Source organism: Spermophilus citellus (genome assembly GCF_964194105.1).
Source record: "Spermophilus citellus genome assembly, chromosome: 6".
Lineage (NCBI taxonomy): Eukaryota > Metazoa > Chordata > Mammalia > Rodentia > Sciuridae > Spermophilus > Spermophilus citellus.
In genome coordinates this window covers 100,755,236-100,776,792 of record NC_138187.1, presented here as the reverse complement: position 1 = coordinate 100,776,792, position 21,557 = coordinate 100,755,236, and the positions used below count along the sequence as shown (strand labels likewise).

At 54.5% G+C, this 21,557-nt stretch overlaps 1 protein-coding gene across 11 annotated transcripts in view; it reads left to right on the top strand.

The window, feature by feature from the left end:
• DISC1 (DISC1 scaffold protein) overlaps positions 1 to 21,557 on the top strand; it is a 191,029-nt gene that overhangs the window by 85,433 nt on the left and 84,039 nt on the right. Inside the window, exon 10 of one of the 11 annotated variants that reach the window (XM_081298292.1) lies at positions 20,088 to 20,269. The exons of 7 other annotated variants lie outside the window; for them this stretch is intronic. In XM_081298292.1, the coding sequence (XP_081154418.1) occupies positions 20,088 to 20,206 (119 nt within the window). In that variant the 3' untranslated portion in view covers positions 20,207 to 20,269. Of the gene's footprint in view, positions 1 to 1,281; positions 1,470 to 4,505; positions 5,048 to 16,961; positions 17,974 to 20,087; positions 20,270 to 21,557 lie in introns of those variants that run through there. 3 more of the 11 variants (XM_081298294.1, XM_081298293.1, XM_081298291.1) reach the window with 3 other exon arrangements.

The following is a 21,557-nucleotide window of genomic DNA, read 5'->3' as shown; positions in this document are numbered from 1 at the left end:
CTCCCCCTGGCCTTCGACATCTTGAAGTCTAATGTTCAGGAACGAGCACTGCGTTGTGGTCCTGAGTGTGACTTCAGCACGGTTGTAGAAGTGGCCCTTGGGAAGGGGCAGTGCCCGCATGGAGGAGCAGCCTCGAGTGTGAGGGGCCCCAGCAGGTGTCATTCAGTCCACGGTGCTGAGCCAGCCAGGTCCAACCTGAAGGAGCCAAGAGAGGAGAGCTCAGCACTGTTGGCTCCCTTTGAGACATCTGCACCCTCCCCTGACACTGCCACAGCCAAAGCCTGTGTTGACAGCCAGCGGCATGGGTTGTGGGAAGCACCCTTACCCGGTGGACCTTTCGGGAGGATTTGCTGTCACATCGGGGGCCAGCCAGTCTGTGGTGTCTCACGCCAGATGCTCATGGCCACCAAGCACTTGGGGCGCTATGGGCCAGGGTGGCTGGCTAGACCGAGCTCTGTCCCTTGGATTTGGGACACCCAGCTGGACCTCCAGGCTTTGGCTTCTCATTTGTTTCCCAGTGGTGGCTTCGAGGTCTCCCATGGGAGGTGACTGAGTTGTCGAGTTGGAGGTTCAGGTTGGGGCGTCTGCAGATAGCACAGGGTGACAACAGGAAGTCCCCGGGGCAGCAGGAGGTAGGCATCACTGCTCAAGGGCTTTGTCGCCGTGGTGACTGGGTCCTACAAGGATGTGGGAGGAAGCCAGCCTGAGTGCTGCGTCTTTCTTGGGTTGGGAGAGCAGCCCAGAGTCCTGAGCAGTGTGAGGTGTGGGGAGACAGGAGGAAAAGCCAGTTCCTCCGCCCAGACTCCTATGGAGGTTACCTGAGACCCTCTCGCTAGTATGGATTTCAGCAGTTTTTTTTTTCTTTTAAGGGAAAGTGGGTTAAAAACAACTGGTAACTTCTTTAGTGGGCTATGTCTGCTTTCTAGAAAAGAACAGCTTGTGATTTACGTGCATGTTTTCCCATCTCCTGCGTGTAACTTGGTGACCTGTATTGCCCTTTATTAATGATGCTGATTTTGTGTGTAACTCAGTTATAAAGCAAGCCAGTGTCTGGGGAGAGGTTCAACCACAGAATGATCAGGGCTGGGATTCTAAACAGGGCACCTTTGACGTCTCCCACTTGCTGCCAGCTGCTTGGCACTAAGATAAGCTCAGAGCCTGGCTGGGTCCATGGCCCAGTGAGCCCTTCAGGTGGGTCAGAGATGCCCAGGGAGAGGGTCAGCCGCAGGGCTTCATGTTCCTGGGAATGATTTTGTCCACCTTGGCTTGTTTGCCCCTTAGGGAGAGCACACGAGGGTGCTGAGGGCGGCACTCGGCTCCAGCTGAGAGCCAGCTGCCCATGTGGCAAGCCCCTGCTCTTACTTGGGGACTGGCTAACGAAAGGGAGCGGTGCCCTAGGGGAGACACTGAAGTCCACTGAGGCAGCTTCCTGCAGAAACTCCCTCACCCTATGAAGACAGGGCTTTTGGCGTAGGGATCCCAAGACACACAAGATCCACTGCATTTGTCAGGTATGTTTAGCAAAAACTGTCAAGATGAATTAAACAAGAGAATGAAATCTGTGTCTCTCATTCTCTTTTTGGCAAGAGTGGGGAGGAATGGTGAACCAGAAAGGTTCATCTAACAGAGATTAAAAATAATAAAATCATATAAAACATAGAGTGTTCAAAGGAGAGAGAAGACAGTGCCAATGACAAGTGTTAATTACTTGGTGTGAGATTATGACATGAAGAGGAGCATCCTAGGAGCAGGAGCAAAAACTGCGATTGAAGTACCGTCTGCCTAAAAAGTGACCCGTGTGGCAGTTTTGGGGAATGGGAAACACAAGATTCTTAAAGACTGCTTGAGAGCATCGCGCAAAGTCCTTGCAGACAGACTGTAACACACACAAGGCACTTTTCATTTCTGTCACTTCCCTGCCACCGAGCCCCAGCCTGCCTGCCACCCCCAGCAGCATGTGTCTCCGGGTGGCTGCGCCCCAGGTGCCTGAGCACCTCAGCGAGATGCTTCTGTTTTCATATCAGTGTGATGAGAAACACATGGTTGTTAGAACCACCTGGAGACAGAACCTAATCTCATTATTTGCCTTGTTTTTTATGTAGAGTTTTAGAGCTTTAAATGGGAGCGCTTGTGCCGGGGCATGGCCCATCGTAGAGAGCTCACCTGACACACCAAGGCCCTGGGCTCAGCCCAGCGCTGCCCTAAAGACGAGAACAGGACACTCTGCGATTTCCTCCCCGCTGCCCTGTGTCTGGCTGAGTTCCCGAGCTTCACGGTGTGTGGATGAGCCGTGGCCAAGGTGGCACTAAGATAAGCTCAGAGCCTGGCTGGGTCCATGGCCAAGTGAGCCCTTCAGGTGGGTCAGAGATGCCCAGGGAGTGGGTGTGTGTTCTTGGACAGGAAGGAAGGATTCCCTGCACGCCGTCACTTCCTTTTTAGTACAAATGCTGACCCCCTTCTTTTGGTTGCAAAGCCCCCAGAACTAGGTCATTTCATTTCTGGACACTAAGGTGATGTAGACACCCAGGTAGTGGCAGCAACGCAGGGCCGGGGCCAGGGCCAGGGCCAGGGCCAGGGGCTGACTCTCTGCATCCAAAGTTTCCCCATGAAACTGTTCTGGGCTTTTTATGGCAGACTCCTGACCTGAGTCTTAGCCATTTCTCAGCTCCTCTGGGGAACCTGAATATCACACCACGGGCTGCTGATGGTGTGAAAAGCCCATCCTGAGTGCCCTGTGGACCATGTCAAGCACCCTGAACACAGAGGCAGGTTTCTTCATTTTTGAAACTTTCGAGCACCTTCTTATATTCCATACTTGAACGCGAGCCTCTTCTGCACCATTTAATCGACAGGATGGTCTGTCGATTGTCACTTTTATGGTGATCACTTACTTTATACTGAAACCCAAGTTCTTTACTTTTGAATGGTCACTAAGGGAACCTGGAAACCATAATTCAGAAAGATGTTGAACTATGATCATTTAATTGGACACAAATTTGTAATTCTTGGAACACTTTCTGCCAACAGTTCTGCCCCTGCGCCAAATGTGGCTCAGCCTTGCCCTGTGCTCCTGTCAGGAAGGTGTTGCCCGGAGGACTGGTGCCTCCTTAGCTCCTGGGGAGGGAGTGAGGAACCCTGCTGGCTGAGGAGGACCCGTGTGCTGTCCTGTAAATCACAGGGTGTGGGGGGTGCTAAATAGGGAACAAGATTGTGATCTTCCAGGCTTCTTGACAGTGAGCTGTGCAGGACATTGTGTGACGCAGGACTTTGGGGAGTGAGGCCCTGATTCATTTTAACTGAACCTGACTCTCTGAGGCCTGGCAGGCTAATTTCCCTGGGGCCAGCTAAATATGGCGACCTGGGAGCTGTCAGTGTTTCAATGAGGAGCTCTGGAGGAACCTCGATTTCCTCCTTGGCACACCACAAGTCAGCTTCCTGCACAGCCCCTGCCCTTCCACTCCCACTTCCTCCTCTCTGAAGCCCCCATGCACTACACCCCCAGGGGACAGCCTTTGTGTGTGGTGACCGTCGATTGCTGGTAACCTCTGGGTGTTCTTGTGCTTGCACAGGCACGGGCAGCCCTGTGGAGCCCATGTGGGCCTCTGGGCCCATCTGCTCCTGTGCTGTCGATCTGGCTCGGAGTGGCCTCTGTCTGACCCACTCTCCTCCAGTGTCACTGGGTGGTGGTGTCACTGCTTCTTTCATGTTCCTCCTGGCACCGTTGTTTCTGAAGTCTTTCTAAGTCATCAACAAAAGACTACATGCTCTGCGTTTGAATTTAGTTGCACCCAAATATTACTTGCCAAAGTGATGTTAAGATTTTGGCTATTTTAATCCTGTTTGAACATCTCTCTCTTCCTGTTTCCCATGGCTGCTTTACATCCCATGTATCCCAAATATCATGTTCTCCTTCCCCAAAGAGGACAGGTGCACTTGTCATGGCCATGGGGGACTGTCTTGCTTGGGCAGGTGACTGAGCCCTTCACTTTGGCTCTGCACTGTCCCAGCATTTGACTTGGGTCTTTGTGTGTCTGTCATGCTGGGGGACACATCTGCTAGAGTTTGGACAATGTCAGCTTGTCCTTTGCTGCGCCCCACCCTTCCCAGAGACCAAGCGGCACCAGAGCAGGGCCATAAGCCCACATCTGTGTTGAGGCGGTTGACACACACTCGCACCCCTGTAGCTGGAGCTCGCTCACGGAGGCCACCACTCAGAATGAACTCTGAACCTTCCTAGTGCGGAGGACAGAGGAGACTTATACCATGCGGACAGGCTCCTGAGTGGGCCTGGCCTTGAGGGCGAATGTACCGTGCAGGCAGCTGCTGCTGTGGGGCCTCGTAATCCATCTTGCTCTCCTGATCAGCCTGGGACGGTCTCCGTGTGTACTTCCCCCACCATCAAGCAGCAGTGGAGGGAAGGAGCCACATGTCCCTTCAGGATGCAGCTCCTGCTCAGCCCTTCTCTGTCTCTGGCCTCCCCCACCCCTTTGTTCCCGTTTCCTTAGGCAGATCCAGGGAAACCCCACCACAGGAACTCCTTCCTCCCGAAGCCTGCTGTCATCGCATGCGTGGACCTTGGAGAGCGTCCGCTGTCCTTCCAGTGGCCCCAGAAGCTGCAGTGTGAAGGAGGAGGTACTGGGAAAAGCAGATGAAGGCCATCCCCGACCAGGAGGGGTGCCAGACAGTACATCACCTCTTCCCTTCAGGCATGGGAAAAGGTTTGCAATGCCAGGGAGACCAGCAGTGTTGGCATTAAGTCTGAGCCCCCTCTTCCGAGGACCTGTCCTCACAAATCACAGGACCCCCCAGGACCCGCTGTGTTCTAGAAGGCCCCTTCCTGCCTGCCTGTGGCAGGGCACCAGACTCTCCCTCCATGCCAGCCCCTCTCCCCTGGCTTCTCACTCTCCCCTCCACCTTCAGAATGCCTGCACCCCAGCCGCCAACGCCCACCCCACACATGCATTTCCAGGCCCTGGACCACCACTCTCAACTGTGTCTCCTGCTCTGATGGAGCAGTGGACCACGCCTACCTATGGCCCCCGCCTGAGCTGGGGCAGGACCTGGCCCTCTGCACCCTCCCTGTCCTGCTTGGTGGGCCTTGTTGCTCCCACTCTGCCTGGCATTTGGGCTGACTTGGGAAAGGTGATCATTATCCCTCCCTCAGTGTTCTGTAATTACTCATTCCGTTTTGCCATGTTTAATGGAATATTTAATAGCATCTATGAAGAAGCCTGATGACTATAAATAAATGCTCTCTTTGGTATTGAAAGGGTTTTATACAATATGAAATTTAGAGCACAATTTCCCTCTGGAGTCTCCATATTAATATTCATCATGAGCCCCAAAGCAGAAGCTATTATATTTTAGCATAATGAAGTTCACCATGTGTTTTAAAGTCACTTGCAATTGTGCTTCTCATCACAATTAGGAAGGTCATCTTGTCTTGCTGGTCTCCGCCAGATGTATGAACCAACCATGGTTGTCCCTGGGAAACGTATTAAGGCACTTTGTGCAAATATAGGGGCAATGCGAGACTTTCTGTCCCACAGTGTGGCTGTTGGCACCTAATCACGAAACCTGAAATGCTGCTGCTTTAGGCAGCTTCTCATTGCTGTGACCAAAAGGCCTGACAAGAACAACGTAGAGCAGGAGATGCCTATTTTGGGTCAGGTTTTAGAGGTTCAGTCCACAGTCATCCAGCTCCATGGCTCTGGGCCCAAGATGAGGCAGAACATCATGGTAGAAGGGCGTGGAGGAGGATAGCTGCTCAGGACCTTGCACCAGGAGGCAGAGAACTCTGCTCACCAGGGACAATATATAAACCCTGAAGGCACACCCCAATGACACCTCCTCCAGCCACACCAACTGCCTGCAGCCTCCACCCAGTTAATCCATCAGTGGATTAATCTGCAATTAGGGTTCGCCTCTCATAATTTCACCATTTCACCTCTGAACCTTCTTGCATCGTCTTACACAATGTGATCTTCTGGGGGCACCCCTGATATCCAAGCCTTAATGCCTGCTGTTTGGCCTCCAGTGACATCTGGGCATGGAACCCTGAAACAAATCACCGGCTCTGTCTTTGACTGCCTGGCTTGAGACCCTCCTCTTCCATGAAGCAGGACACCACAAGGTCACTAAACATGGGGTGGAGGAATTTGACGCGAAGACACTGGTGTGTTTCTGATCTGTTTTTTTGCCTCACTTGAGAAATTGACCATCTGCATTAGAGCATGAAGTAAGGTGTGCCGTGCTCGTGCCTGGAATGGCTGAGTCCAGGTTTGCAGGGAGGAGCTCATCGGCTGTTTCCAGGAGAATGAACCATCACTAATTTTCAGTGGTAGAAATGGTTCTTCCTCCCTTACAGTGACAGTGGGAGGGGAAGGGAGAGTCAGTCTCCCTGCCCACCCAGTGGAGGAGAGGGGCCGTGCCCCAGTGTGCATGAGAAGGAAGCAGCTGTGGCCTCCACGGAGGCGGTGCGTCCTGTCTCTCCTCGGCTTGCCCCTTAGCTGTGAAGTTTATGGGTCCCTGCTGTCAGCCCGTGTCATGTCCCAGGGTCTGCTGGGTGCCGACAGGGACAGATGTCTAGTTGTGCCAGGAGCTGCGTGTAAGCGTGGCTTGGGCCCTTTTTCTGCTCACTGATTTGCCCCCACAGAGCTCTGAGACGGTGCGTTGTGGGGCAGGCTTATGTTTGAAGTACTGTGCTGCCCTGAGCTCCTGCTCTGCCTCCTGTTTTGCCTCCTGATGTGCTGGGCTGACTGTCAACCCATCCGACTGAGCCTGACTGTGCTGTTGTAATCTCCCGAGAGGTCTCTTCCCTTATCCCGAGGCCCTGTTTCTCATGGGGGTCCCTGGCTGTGTCTCCCCCTTGTCTGAGGTTTCACTTTCTAGTTTTAGTTACCCCTAGTCAACTGCAGTCTGAACGTGCTAAATAGAATCCCAGAAGGAAGCAATTCATGTGTTTTAATTAGTGTGCTGTTCTTCCTCAGTAGCTTGATGAAATCTCCTGCTGTTCTGCCCAACCTGCCTCGGGTGTGAATCACGCCCCCGTCCAGTGTATCCTCACTGTGTATGCTACCCTCCCATTGGTCATGCAGAAGTGGCCTCAGTTATTGGATCAACTGGACACTTACCTAGTGTCCTTTATGGTGTCCAGTGCCTGCTTCACCCACCCACTCCATCTCATTTGGCACTGTATCCCACACCGTCCTGAGAAGGGCAGGTATTTGAAGGAGAGCCAGAGGTGGTGTTCACCTAACTCCGTCTATCGTATGCTGTAGTTGTTCTGTTTTAGGGTCATTGTGGTTAATCTCTTACTGTGCTTGGTTTACAAGTTAAACTTTATCAAGTGCACATGTGAGAAGAATGCAGGGTATGTGGGGTTTAGTACTAACACTGTTTCAGGCATCCTCTGGGGTCCACGGATGAAGAAGGGGCAGCTGTGTGGACAGCATCAGCCTCACCAGCTGTGAGCTGGGGAGATGAAGGATGTCTGTAGTAGACGCACCTGGGTGCTCAGCTCACACCAGGGCCCTGGTGGCCATTGCTCATGTGGTTATCCCTTTGGCAGGACTGGCCGAGTGGGAGACGGGACCTGAGGGTGCACTAGTGGGAGGGGCTGGACCCGACAGGCCTTTTGTCCACACAGGGGTTCTCAGGCTTCCCCAAAGCTGGTGTCTAGCCATTAAGGAAACTTGACTTGTGTGATGTCCAGGTCCCTGAGCAGTCTTATTTCATAAAGTAGACAATTAGATGTGATCTTACTTTTGTAAATGTTCCTCTTGAAAAACATCACCTCCTGTGTGGCTAAGATGAGAAGTACAGCCAGAGCAGGTGCTGGTGGGAGCGCACAGCGGGGAGTTTTCCATGGGTGCTGGTGGGTGTCCAGGGCAGGACCGCCTGGGAAACCCTGGGCAGCCCCTTCTCAGGTCAACCGTGGCACTAGACAAGTGACCTGGTTATCCCACTTCTGTAGAGGTCAGAGGTCATAGCTGCAGGAGGTACAAGCAGTGCTTGCAGCAGCGCAAGTCCGACTGCCAACACTGGGTACAGGTGGACTGAGCGTTGAGGTATGTGGAGTAGCAGATGGTGCGTCCTTGTGGTGGGGTGGCTCAGACCCAAGAAGTTGCAACTGCTGAGGTGCCCGCGGGGTTTGTCTCAGGCGAATGTGTCTGTGTAATAAGCCGGTCTGGAGAGGCCACCCGCCATGGGAGCGCTTGACACACACCCAGGCCACGGGGACCGCTAGGAACGGTGGGGGTGGGGGGTGCGAGGTCTTCGTTAGGGATCATCCTGGATGGGGTTCTGGCACTGGATCCAAGAATCCTCCTTTACTAAGCCCACGACCACCGTGGGTTCTCCTGGGCGTGGACAAGTGAAATGCTCAAAGGTGCTGGAATTCACACTAGTGAGTCAGGGCGTTGCCTGCTCAGGCCCCGAGGCTGGCACCATTGCAGTCTGTGCTGAGTGCTCATCCACGGCTGTCCCAACTGTCAAGGCGAGGTTCCCCAAGGTCCGCCCTGCTGGCCTCCACCCAGAGGCTCCCCGAGGTCCACCCTGCCAGCCTCCTTCCAGAATGTGGTGCCAGGCATGAGCCACAATGGTCATTCCTGGGCCTCGCATCTCTGCAGCATTTTGTTCCACCCCAGGAGCCACAGAATAGGCCTTCGCCACGGGCCCTGGCCTTGGTCTAGGCCATGCCCCAGCCAGGGAGCCGATCAGTCCCTGTTCTGAGCATCCTGCTGGGGCCAACCTGACCTGCTGGAGAGTGTTGCAAATGTTAGCATCAGTGATGAAGCCCCCCAGCTCCTGCCAGCCCCACCCGCCTCCTGTCCAGGGGTGGCTGTCTCCTAGAGGGCTTTATGGGGACCCCAGGGAACACCTTGCTCAGGAGTGGCTCAGCTCACTCTGAGTCACCTTAGAATGGCTCAGGTTGTGTCGCAGCAGCTCTGCGGGTGAGTGGGGTGTGGACAAACCCACTCCCCAACCTCAGGACAGGTGAAAGACCCTCTGTGGCTAAGTGGGGCTGTGGACGAATCCACTCACCAACCTCAGGATGGGCCAGAGGACCCTCTGCTGCTGAGTGGGGCTGTGGACGAACCCACTCCCCAGCCTCAGGATAGGCCGGAGGACCCTAGGGTGGAATATTGAGTGGAGAGGACTGTAAGGCAGAGACGTCTCATTCTTCTTGCCTTCTTCATGGTGACTTGTTGAAGGTCTGTCCCAGCCTCTGTGCCAGTGTGTGGAGACTGCCAATCCTCCCCAGTGTCTGTGTGGGGGCACAGCCTGGGCTCAGGAGCCAAGCTCTGCCTGGGCAGAGCCCTGTTTCTGTGGAGGCTGAGCCTGAGAACCAGGCAGAGCTTGGGGTCGAAAGCATCTCAAGCACCCCTCATCTGCAGACCCTCACCCCAGGTCACCCATTTGCCCACCCCTCGCCAGGTAAGTAGTGCTGCTGTTTGAATTTTTCCTTGTGAGATCTTAGGGTGCAAATGTTCTCCCACCTGAACCAGGAGACTGAGTCCCTGAGGGGTGGAGCTAACCTCTGGTGACACGCCTGGGGCTGTGTGGCCAGACCTGGCCATGCCCCCTGAGAGAGAGGTGATGAGGGGGCTATTTGATCTCCAAGGACCAGCTTCCACTGCACCCATTCATGTCACTGCGGGGTGAGCAGGTTTGAGCCTTGGGGCAGCAGAGGACACAGCCATGAGGACATAGCCTCATCAGAGACCTGAAGGATGCCAACCACTTAGGTCAGTGTGGGAACCCTGAAGGGCCATGGGAACCTGGCCGGACACCAGGTTCCTGCTGGGCAGAGGTGGAACACTCAGCAGGGCCCAGCATGAAGAGCTTGGTCCCCGAGGGAGGGAGGTTCCAGGAGGCCAGCGAGGCTGTGGGGGGACACGGTGGCTCCACCTGGCGCCCACCCAAAACTTGAACCCTGGCCTTCTGTCCAGTCCTCTGTTGCCTCCACACTCTGCTCTTGCTCCTGCTCAGACCCAGAATGTACCTGCACAGGCTGTGGTGGCCTTCTCAGAGGGGACAGGACATGCCCGGGCTCTCCTGCTTCCACAAGGAGATTGGCGCAGCTCCGGGAGGCATGGTCCCTGAGGCTGCACAGTCTGGTGAAGTCCACGTGACACCTCCATTCTTGGAAGTGTTTTAAGGTGGAAAAACAGGGCATGTGGGAATTTAGAAACTCTGCTGAGGACAGCGATGGAGAATTCAACAGGCGGCAACCTGAGGAGCCGCGCAGGGCCCCGTTTCTGGCTCTGGGAACCCAGGGCTCTCCTGGGAATTGGCAGAAGTGGAGATCACCTCAGCCGCCGGCCCAGGTCTCATCCTGCCCCAGCCCTCCACCCCCCGACCCTGCAGCTGGGAGCTACACAGCTGTCAGTGCTCCCTTCTGTCCTTGTCCTTGGCATGGCCCAGATCGCTGGCCTGTGCTCCTCTGTCACCTCTTCCCAGTGCATTGCCAGCACCAAAGTGTCCTCAGCAGACAGTGCCAAATAGGTCTGAGAGGAAGACGGCAAGCAGACGGGTTAGGGAGACCCTCCCAGCAGCACCTGAGAGCTCCCCAAGTCCAGACCCTCGTTTTCAGGTGAGACCCCTTGTGGGGAGGCTGCTGGCCTAAGGTCCTGCCCCTGGGTGGAGAGCGCAGCAGAGCTGTCTGACCCCCTGGTGGCCTGTTGGTACCCAGAGCATTTTGCCACTCCATGACTTTTTGGCACATGGGTGGCTTGGAGGCGGCACTGTGCCCTTCCTCCCTGTCCTTGCCAGGCCCTGTGTCTGGGATCAGGCAGCGTGGACTCTGACGTCAGCGGGGATGGTGTTAGTGCCTTGCACGTCATGGGCTGACTGTGAATGTTTGCGGAGGGAGACGAGGAAGGAGAGAGCAGAGTCTGACTGGGCAGAGCTTCGCAGATCCTTGGGTGGGGCTTCTGTACCTCAGCGAGAACCTCTGGGGTCCGGTGGGCTGATTCTGATTCCAGATCTCCTTCCTAGTGGCTGTCCAGGTCCTTGCTGCTCTGCATAGCCAGGCTCTGGACTGTGTGCAGGACTCTTTGGCGGCAGGACCAGAGGGGACCTTGTGGGCTGACTGGTCGCCAAAAGACCTGGGTTCAAATGCCCACTGGTCTAAAAAATGGAAAGTGTGATTGTGCACTTCTGAGCAGTGATGTCCCTGTGACACCGCCTTCCAGGCCTTGTCCCACATTGCTTCTGCCTTCATAGTAATCTGCACAGTGGGAGCAGAGTCCTCATTGCACTGAGGAGGAAATGGGTGCTCACGGAGACGAGATAGCAGGCCCCCGGCCCACGTCGGTCACCAGGAGCCCACAGCAGCTTCTGACAGTGTGTATGTGAGTGAGCATTCATGTGAGTGTGTGTGTGAATGTGTGTGTGCATGTGCACGTATGTGTATGCAGGTGTGTGAGTGTGGTGTGTGTGTGTCTTAGCATATGTGGGTATACATATAGGTGTGTATGAGTGTGTATGCAGGTGTGTATTTCTATTTTGTGTACTTGTGTGGATCTGTGGTGTATCTGTGTGTATGCATGTGTGTATGAGTGTGTATGCAGGTGTGTGTATGTGTGTGATATTTCTGTGTCTGAGTGTATACATTGCTGCATGTGTGCATACATGTGCATACATATCTATATATGCACAACACACGCATATGTATGTGTACGACCATATATGAGTGTATGCATGTGCATATACGCTCTGCAAATGCATGCATGTAGAGTGTGTATGTATACCTGCAATGTGTGCATGCATGAGTGCATGTACATGCTGCTCACACAGGCATGATTATGCACATGCTTGTACACACATACCAATACACATGCACACACATGCTTACATACATATGAGAGTACACACACATGTACACCCACCTGTACATGTGCATATATTCATGTGCATGCTTGTATAACACAACTATGTAGATACATGTGCATCCATGTATCTGTATGCACACATGTGCATGCACACATGTGTATACATGGACACATGTGAGTGTATGCGTGCATGCACATGTGTGCACACTACATGTGTGAGGATGTAATATATGTGTGTGTGTGTGCATGGGTGTCTGCTCATGTGTGTGCCTGAGTAATATGTGTCCACACGTATAGGTGCGCGTGTGTGGGTGTGTAAATGATGCATTCACATGTGTGCTTTCCTTATACCTCTCTGCTTGTCAAATGACCCTTCAGGTTTTTTCTAGGATCATGATTTTAGGTCAAGGACAAAGTACGTGGCCCCCTGCTCTGTGCTTGGCTGTGTGGCTTGTCACTACCCCGAGTCCCCTCAGAGTCCTTCTTCTGTGCACATGGTACCCATAGGCCTCGCCAGGCCCTGGCTTCCTCTTCTCAGGGCTCTCCTGCGGGGCTCTCGTGGGCTATGGCCTTCTCAGGAGGAAGTCTGGGTCTCATTCTCTGCAGTTTGGGCCCTGATTTCACAGGTGTGCGCTGCTCAAGCAGAGCTTGGGAAGCAGGGGCAGCTCCATATCTTAGGGTGCCACAGTGCCACGGTGCCTGGCAGTGCCCGGCGGGTTGCTGCTGTCTGCTCGACGCCTCTCTGTGCAATGCTGCATGGGGAGGCCTGCGTGTGCAATGCTGCATGGGGAGGCCTGCGTGCTCTGGGGCCAGGCCCCTCCTGGACAGAACACAGGCAGTTTTCTGAGAGCCAGGTCAGCTGGGCTGAATCAATCATGTCCTGTGCTCAGGGTGGCACACAAGGGAGGGATGGAACCAGGGACTAGGGCAGCTCTTGGAGGAACAGGAGGCCTTCCCCATGGCTGAGCTTATCCCATCCCCAGTGGCTTTTCGGTCACCTAGTCAGGGAACAGAAGGGGGCGGGAAGGGGAGCTGGGGTGGTGCTGGTGAGGCCCTCAGGCAAGGCTCAGGCGAGGCCCTGGCCTTCCCTCTGAAGCCCCCACATGCTGGGCTTTGTTGTCTGAATCCCAGCAAACCATGCCTTTCTCTCAGTGCCTTTGGGGTGCAGGGGCTTGGGAGGCACAAGCTAGAGCCTCTGTTTGACCCTGACAAGGAACATTTTGAGATAATTGCATGGCTGGTGACAGGAGAGAAAAGAAACTTCAGAGCTACTGACCCTGCAGGAATGCATTGCAATGTGCTGCTGTCCAGGAATATTCGTGGAGTTCTCCATGGGGTGGGAGGGAGAGAAGGGGAGAGGAGGTGGGGGGGAGGAGGTGGGGGAGGGGTGGGGGAGGAGGAGAGGAGGGAAGGGGAGGAGGGGAGGAGGAGGTGAGGAGAGGAGGAAGAGGCTAGGAGGGGAGGAGGAGGAGGAGAGGAGGGGAGGAGGAGGAGAGGAGGGGGGAAGGAGGAGAGGAGGGGAGAAGGAGGAGAGGAGGAAAGCAGGAGGAGAGGAGGGGAGGAGGGAAGGAGCAGGTTGCTCTGTGACATTGGTAAAGGCCAGATCAGAACTTCTGTAAGTATGGTAAAGGGAGGTTTCTGTGTAAAGGGAGGGTGCCGGCCGGTGTGAATGGTTCTGTTATCTGGTCCTGGGGACCCAGCCCTGGCTCTGCTTTCTCTCAGCCAGCGTCAGAGGACCAGGAGCCGTGGGCTCATGGATTTAATTTTAGGTTTCCTGAGGCTGTCACTGTCACCACGTCATCTCAGACACCCGTACAGAGGAGGCAGCTTTGGCTGTGAGTGAAGGGCAACAGCAAGGTCACTGTGCTTCTCAGGAGCCCATGTCTGGTGAGGTCTGTACCCCTGGGCTCCATGGGCTTGCCTTCCAGGGCAGTGCCCTGCGGCCGAGTGTGGACAGCCGTACTGAAATATCCTTCCCTATCTGCAGCTTTGACTGTAGGAGCCTCCGAGGCTATTTTTGAGCTGCATTTTCTAAGATGACATTAAGTGTGTAAGAAGCAAGTGTGGTGAGCAGGGCCAGCGGCTCCAGGAGGCAAGTGTGTCCGGAGCTTAGGCCCTGGAAGAACACACCCTCTCTCAGCACACCCACTCTTCTCATAGCCTCCACTTCACAAAGGCTTGACATAGAATCAGGGTGTGTATTTGGAGTGGGGAGGAGCAGAGTACCCCAGGGAAGCCTGCTGGAGGTCACTACAGGTAGCCACAAACCTGGCAGCTGCTGTTAGCATGTACCTCGGGCCCCTGCCCTCTGGTTAGTCACCTTGCCCATGCCCTGGGAGGCCGTGGCATGCCCTCACAGGGCATGGATGGCCATGCCGGGGCAGGAGGAGTGTGGAGCAGCTGGAGGAAGGACTGGTGCCTACCTGGGGGTGGCCGGTGGCTGCAGTGGTGGCATGTTCCAGGTACTGCCGACAGGCATGCAGAGAAGCAGGAGTGCCCAGGTGCCCCTCGCCCCAGGGCCTGAGCTGCGTGCTCGGCTGCGGACCCCATCCCATCTGAGGAAATGTGTGCCCGTGACTCTGGGATGTCAATGCCACCCTCAGTGCTGTCAGTTCTGCCGTCTCAACAAAAAAGTGAAAGACAGCAGATGTCACCCACTCAGTCAGTAGTTCAGGTGCCCTCTGGAAGCAGCCTCGCCCATTTCCTGTCTTGTCCTCGTGTGGATATGTGACCCCAGTGTACTTGCAGCGGTGTCCTTCACTGGCCTGTGGCCTCAGGACCACCTGGGCCCTACCTCTGGGTGTGGCGCTGGACAGGGTCTTTGTTTGGAGGTCCCCAGGGTGTCCAGTGTTTGGTCAGTTTGCGCTTTGTTTGGGGCTGAGTTTCAGATTTCTCGTGGATAATGCTGGCTTCTCTGTGAGGAGGAAAGTCTGAGGAGCAGGGCTGTGTTGGACGTGATGCGTGCTCTCTGCCCTCTGGTCACGCACACACCGGGCGCGTGCCACCTCACCGCCTCTCACACGTCCACTACAGGCTCCTTTTGCTGCTTAGGTGAAGGTGACAATTTGGCGTAGATTCCTACAGCCTCCCAGGGACTCCCTTGCTTCCCGGATCTGGCTTTTCTGGTCTTCTCCTAACTGGCGTGTGTCCCTTGGGCTGGCCTTGCTCTGCCATCTGGGAGAGTGGACTGTCGGGTAGGGACCCTGGGGTGTAGGTGTTGAAGAGCCTCTATAAACGGTGTTGACTGGTCAAGGTCTTTGGAAAGTCTCCTCTGAGGGCTTCCTGCTGGCCACGGGGCATGGCTGCAGACGGTGCTTGGGCCCTGGTGTCTGATCAGGCTGTGTCCCTTCACCCTGTCTTGGAAGCCTGCTTGCCCAGATAACACAGCTGAGAAACAATCCTGTGTCTGCCAAGATTTCTGCAGTGGGCCTGGGTCTGTACAGCCCACTTTCTTCCTCCTCTCCAGCGATCCACGTCTGTCCACCTCCTCTCTGCTCATCAGCACTGCCTCGGTGCTGTTGGTCTGCCCTGAGTACCACAGACGGCGGCTGCTCACGGCTCTGGAGCTGTGAGTCCAAGGTCAGAACACAGGCAGACGGGTGTAGTGAGGCTGCTGCCCCTGTGTAGAGGCCACCTTCTCACCGAGTGCTCACATGGTGGGAGGGGCGGGAGCCCTCTGGGTCCGTTTATAAGGTCAGTCCTGTTTGTGAGGATGATATGTCTTCCCAGGGGGAGGATTTCTACCTGTGAGTTTTGGCAGGACACCAACATGCGGCCCAGAACATCTGTCTTACGCCTGCTGCCGTGACTTTGTTATTGTATTTACATCTCTTCTGGTTCTTTCTGAAAGCAAATTTCAATATGACCCTTGCTTCTCTTTTCTTTGCATCTCGACTGCGTTTTTCTTCTTGAGAGAACAGGAAGCTCACAGGACAGTGTGAGCCCCAAGGCTCCAGCAGCCTTGGTCCCCTGCTGATCTGAGCTGGTCACACACTGAGGGGCCCTGAGGCAGCCTGGGCCTCCTCCCTCTGTCCACCCTGGAGCCCACACTCTGAGGGCTGAGTGGAGCAAAGGTGAGATTCAGGATAAGCCTCAGGTAGGCCTGGAGGCTGGGGGAGGAGGCCAGCTTAGTTCTGTGCAGGGCATGCACAGAGATCTGGCTCCACACCTCAGACGTGGAGATCAAGGAACTGGGTGTGAAGAATGGTCTTTTCTTCCATGTGGTTCAAGTTTACCATTAAGTACTTCCGGGCTTTACTGAAAGGCCTCTGCCCAACACATCCAACCCCAGCACAGGTTGGGAGAAGTGCCCGGGGGTGACATCATCTCTGTGGCGAGGACAGTCTGTTCTTCTGTGTCTTCAGATTTAGCACCAGACCTCTTCTTATCCTCTCTTTCCTTGAATTTGTCACCTTTGTGCACAGACCTGAGATGGGGCTTGAAAGGGACTCCTCCCCTGCCCTATATCTCTCACCAGTTTTCTTTGCATGGGGGCTGATCTTCCTAACCTGGAGCTTCCTCTAGAGCTAGTGGGGTCTGCATGGGACGGGTCTGGTGGAGTCCAGACCTGATCACACCGGATGCTTCTGGGCCAAATGTCTGGGGACAGATTCTGTGCCTTCCCAAGTTTTTTGAAGGATATTTTTGCTTTCAAGTGAAATTGATGGAACATCAGTTTTCCCTATTTTTCTGCATCTAAAGAAAGTCTTCAATTGAATTTTCTACTGTTCCTGCAAATTTTCTCTTGTTCCTGGGCACAAGGTCCCCAGCAGTGTCCCCACCTGCTTTCTGGGCTCTGTGTGTGGGCCAGTTTTCCTGTCTGCAGAATGATCTGCTCTCTGTCCACATGATAAAGGTGGCTTCCCCGTGATGAGGGATGACAGGAGCGAGTGCACCTTGTTGGCTTGCGGAAGGTGGCACATGCCCCACGGAGCAGCTCATACAGCTCACAGTGACATCCCCTCAGAGTTGCAGACCCTTGACCCCCTAAAATTGGATTATTCAGAATTCCATTGTGATTGGCATAGTTTATAAAACTTTTTTTTGAAACAAAATATAGTTTTTATATCAAATTCAGATAAATGTGAACGGTGACTTTTAATGTGACAATAAAGTTTCCTTCAGAACCTGCAGGTAGACTGAACTCAAAACTGCCAAGAATAGGTCCCGGCTCATTTCAGAACCAGTCTGCAGAAAGCTAATGGTTCCTTTGTCCTGGACTTTCTAAGAAGAAGCACAAGTCTCTGGTGCCTGATCTCAATAGCATGGAAAGATCCTGGGCTGAGCCTACTTTGCTCCCGGCCTCTTCACGTCATGCAGAGGGATGTCCCCCTGGATCAGTCATCCACAGCACAGCAGAACCAGTATGTGGCTCTTCCTTCTCCTGGGGACTCACGGTGCCCATTAGAGGAAGAAAGACACCAGCTGCCTTCGCTCAGGACTTCTGACCCAGCACCGGCCAGCACAGAGGGTGACACTAATGGTCAACTGTGCACATCTCTAAATGGAGATCTTTTCAGATGCCCTTTTGAAGAGTCCAGTCAGATAAGAGCACATGAGCAGTTCAGCTTAAACCTGACTTCTGTACACAAACTCGACTATGCAAAACACATACACCTGGACGTACCTACAAAATGACTCTTAACCTTGGATTTGTCTCATTTCCGTAGGGTTTCAGAGGGCAGCAGAAAGAACTTTCAGGAGCTTTTGTGTTCTTGCTCCGTGTCTACTCTGATTCAGGGAGGCGTTGGTCTTGCGTTGAGCGGGTTGTCTGGCTTGCTTCTGTTCCTGCACACCGGTATTGATGGCTCCTTTGTTGGCACAGACACACAGGCTTGGGTATTTAAAGGACTGGGTGAGCATCAGGACCATCTCACACCAAGTCTTGAGCGATGCCCCGCTGTTTCTCCTGCTCTGGTGTGTTCAGTCCTGCACCAGCTTTCATTCTGCAGAGAAGGCGGTGCTCTGATTGTTTAAAAGGAGAAATACTTTGTTTTATTTTTTAAATCAAATCAACTTTCAAAATTGATACATAACTTAAAAATCATGCACCTTAATGCAGTGAGGTGCCAGTCATGCTTTGATGCAAGCGCACTCTGTGTGATGTCGGAGTGGAACACAGCCGTCTCCCCCTTTACGTCTTTTTTTTTTTTTTGAGAGAGAGAGAGAGAGAGAGAGAATTTTTTTTAATATTTATTTTTTTTTAGTTCTCGGCGGACACAACATCTTTGTTGGTATGTGGTGCTGAGGATCGAACCCGGGCCGCACGCATGCCAGGCGAGCGCGCTACCGCTTGAGCCACATCCCCAGCCCCCCCCTTTACGTCTTCATGGTGAAACATCAGAACCCTTTCTTCTAGCTTTTTGACGTGTGCAATCCATTATTGTTTTCTATAGTTAGTTTAATGTTTTTATTCAATAAACAAACACTGTCATCTCGATCTTGCCAATCTCTGGCAGTTTCTAGTTCTGTGGCTGAGGACAGTCCCCTGCTTGGACCTGGCTCATGTCCACCCAATTCCCTGGATGATGGCAGATCCTCTTGAGACACCGGCAGAGCCCCCATTCCAGGGAGGGCAGGCTGTGGTGGGTGAGGGTGGCTTCCTGCCCTTCCTGCCAGGGTCCCCGGGGAGTGGGTGGTGAGGTCCAGGGGGACCCTGCCTTCCGGCTCCTGCCCCAAGCTCTGTGTAGACAAGCAGGCTGACGTGCTTGCTGCTGCTCCCTGCTGGGAGCCTGATCTTTGTCTGCTTGGAGGAACTTCTCGGTGTGGCTCCTTATTCTGGCCTGCTGCTGAGTTTAGCTGCTTGTGTGCCCTTCTGCGTTAGGTGTATCCAGGAGCCATAAAGGAGTGGCGTCTTAGGAGATCTTACCAAAGGGGTAGCAGGCCTTGGTTGCTGTGGGCATCTTTGTACAAGATAGAATGCTCTTCAGCCCAAACCTGAGGTGGAGTTTTAAAACCTGGCAGGCATCGCTAGCACCATGACTGGGCCGTACAGCTCCAACAACAGTGCCAGGCCCCTGGCCCAGCCCTGGGGACTCAACTCTGCTTTCTCCCAGAACGTCTCTGCTCCAGTGACATTCTTTCTCCTGTGTCCTCTGGGACCCAGTGTCTTCTTTGAGGTACAGTGAACAGGACCCCTCTGTGGGAGGTCTTGGCTCTGTGCCAGCGTGCTGCTGCTCCATGTCCACACAGGGCCCTCCCGAGACCTGGCCTGTGAGGCTGGACACTGCAGGCTGGGAAGGTGGTATTTGGGAAGCAGATCTAGAGTACTGGGTATTTACTTTTGGGGTGTGGCCATTTCAGCCTTCCTTGAAGTGGACAGGCCAGCATTCCCCGCAGACTGGACTCCACATCAGCCTAGTCTTTCTCAGTCTTGCAGCACTCACTGTCCTGGTACCCGGGGTGACAGTGGATGGGGACACTGGCAGGGCACCCCTGCTCACTAGCAGGGCCATTCTGCAGGATGCCAGGGACCTAGACCTTGAAATCCAGAAGAATTAAATTCTAGTTTCAGTTCTGCCCCCCCCCACCCCGCACCAGTGACCAGGTAGCTAAGAGCAGGTCACTCTGCTTCTTTGGATTGGAGCTTTCTTACCTGTAAAATGAGAAAGTTGCAGTTAATTATCTATGAAGTCACTTCAAGCCCAAGGGTGATAACATTCTTTGATTAATTGACAAAAGTAGCAATAACAAGACAGCAAACCAGGCGTGTTCAAGGTCCAGGACGTTCAGATTCACGGCTGCCTTGGCATGCACATTCTTCGAGCCAGCGTCCTCTTCTTACGGGGATGCCCTTGCCCACAGACAGCCTTCTAGCCAGAGAACTGGGACTCTGGACCAGCTGACCTTGGCGCCCAGCTCTTGACTGCTGCTGAACGGAGGAGCATTGAAAAGAAATCACATCATGGTACAAATAAAGAAGAAAGGCACGCATGCCTTCTGCTCTAGCTGTCAGGCTTTGTGTGGATTTCCCCCTAACTTGATGAAAGGGTGTAATTAATCTGTAATTAAGTAGTAGGGTTCTCAGGGAGGGGATTGGGGCCCAGCGCCATGTGGGGCTTTGCCCACAAGAGGGCGCTGTGGCAAAGCCTACCGTCCTCGCGCGGGCCGCTGGGCTCAGCTCCCTGCATGAACTTGAGATGAGCATCCCAGGAGCCTTCTCACCTCGGGGTCCAGTCTGCTCTCGTGGAACACGCAGTCACAGCGAGGGGCTGCTGCGCACATTACACACCTTCCTTCACCCTGCTTCAGGTCCCTGGCCCTGCTGCGTCCCGGCCTGGAGTCTCTGCACATTCACTGCCGTGGACTCCAGGCAGCTGCCTCTTGGCGGTGGATGGAATTCAGCACGACAACCCGGATGTTCCATTTAAATCCGCTTTTCAGAAACTCCTCCATCAGCTACTCACAGGTCTGGTTAGCAATCACACTGCCATTCCGTGTGACCCGAAATGAGAAGGATGTACAGAAGTAATTGTTTAGCATGCAAACGATGTACCTGCGCAGCTTCAGACAGAGCAGGCAGCCCAGAAGAGCTGGGCTGATTCCTGGGAGCTCCCTGTGGCTCGGCGGCAGAGCCCGGAACAGCCGCTGGAGCTGTGTTTAAGACGTAGTAATAATAGAGGGAATAGGAGGTATCCGGGAGGAGCAGAGCGCTCCCGTCCCGGCTGTGGTGAGGCCCCCATCAGGTGCATAGATGCTTTTAATTAATTAGGCTGCTGGCAAGCCCTCTCGAGTGTGCGGGACAGGAGGGGGTCCTTGCCCAGCCTGGTGCACAGCCCATGGCCCATGCTGCCGCCCTGTGACCTCTCGTGGGTCCCTCTCCCACTGTGGCTGGCCCTCCTTGTCCTCTGGGAGAAATAGTCAAGCCCTCGGAGCGAGCACGGATGGAGCGACTGGAAGCCCTGGGCAGGACTTCAGCGCACATGGGTGAACTCATGGGTGGAAATACCTTTTTACTCTGCAGGCCTCAGGCTATAGCCTGGTGAGACCATTTCTAGAAGGTGAACAGGCCCTTGAGAGGGACAGGAAAGGTCTGGCCCTAGCTAGTGCCTCCTGCTGGTGCCACTGTGGGCTGCAGCCAGGCTCAAGCTCCCGCTTATCGGACTGGGCACGGGACCAAGCGACCCCAGAGGACACTCATATCTGGAGGAAGAAGAAACGGCCATTTCTGCTTGTGAAGAAAGCCCTGTGTATGTGGCTGGAGCTCAGGGCCCGGCTGGACGCCACCCTTCTCTGCTTCCTCCAGCTTCGGCCCCCTGCCCACGGCTCTGGCTGTCCACCCTGGCTGGCCTCTCTTCTCCCTGTCCTTTCCCACTCTGCCCTGGGTTCCTTTCCCCACTTTTCTTCCCTGTCCTTTTTGAGCTCCTCTCAAGCACCCTGGTTTTGTGGGGCTGTACTGGGCTAGCCCTCAGGGGGCGGCCCGTCCCCCGTGAGTAGGACCAGCCTCCAGCCCTGCCTCCATCTCTGAGAAAGGTAAAGAAGACTGGGTGAGGAACAGACCTGGGGCCTTTGGAAGGGACGTCTGGGTTTGAGGCAAGTCCTGGGCAGTGCTGTGCGGTGGTTGCTGATAACTAGGGTGAGGGCAGCTAGGCGTGTATGCCCTTACCCTGTTGGACCTGACACGATGCTCGCAGGGGCCTGCAGAGTGCCAGTCCTGAGATGAGGTCCAGGAGACAGGACCCTTGAGGGTCAGTGGGCCATGAGTGCCTGAGTGCCCGTGGT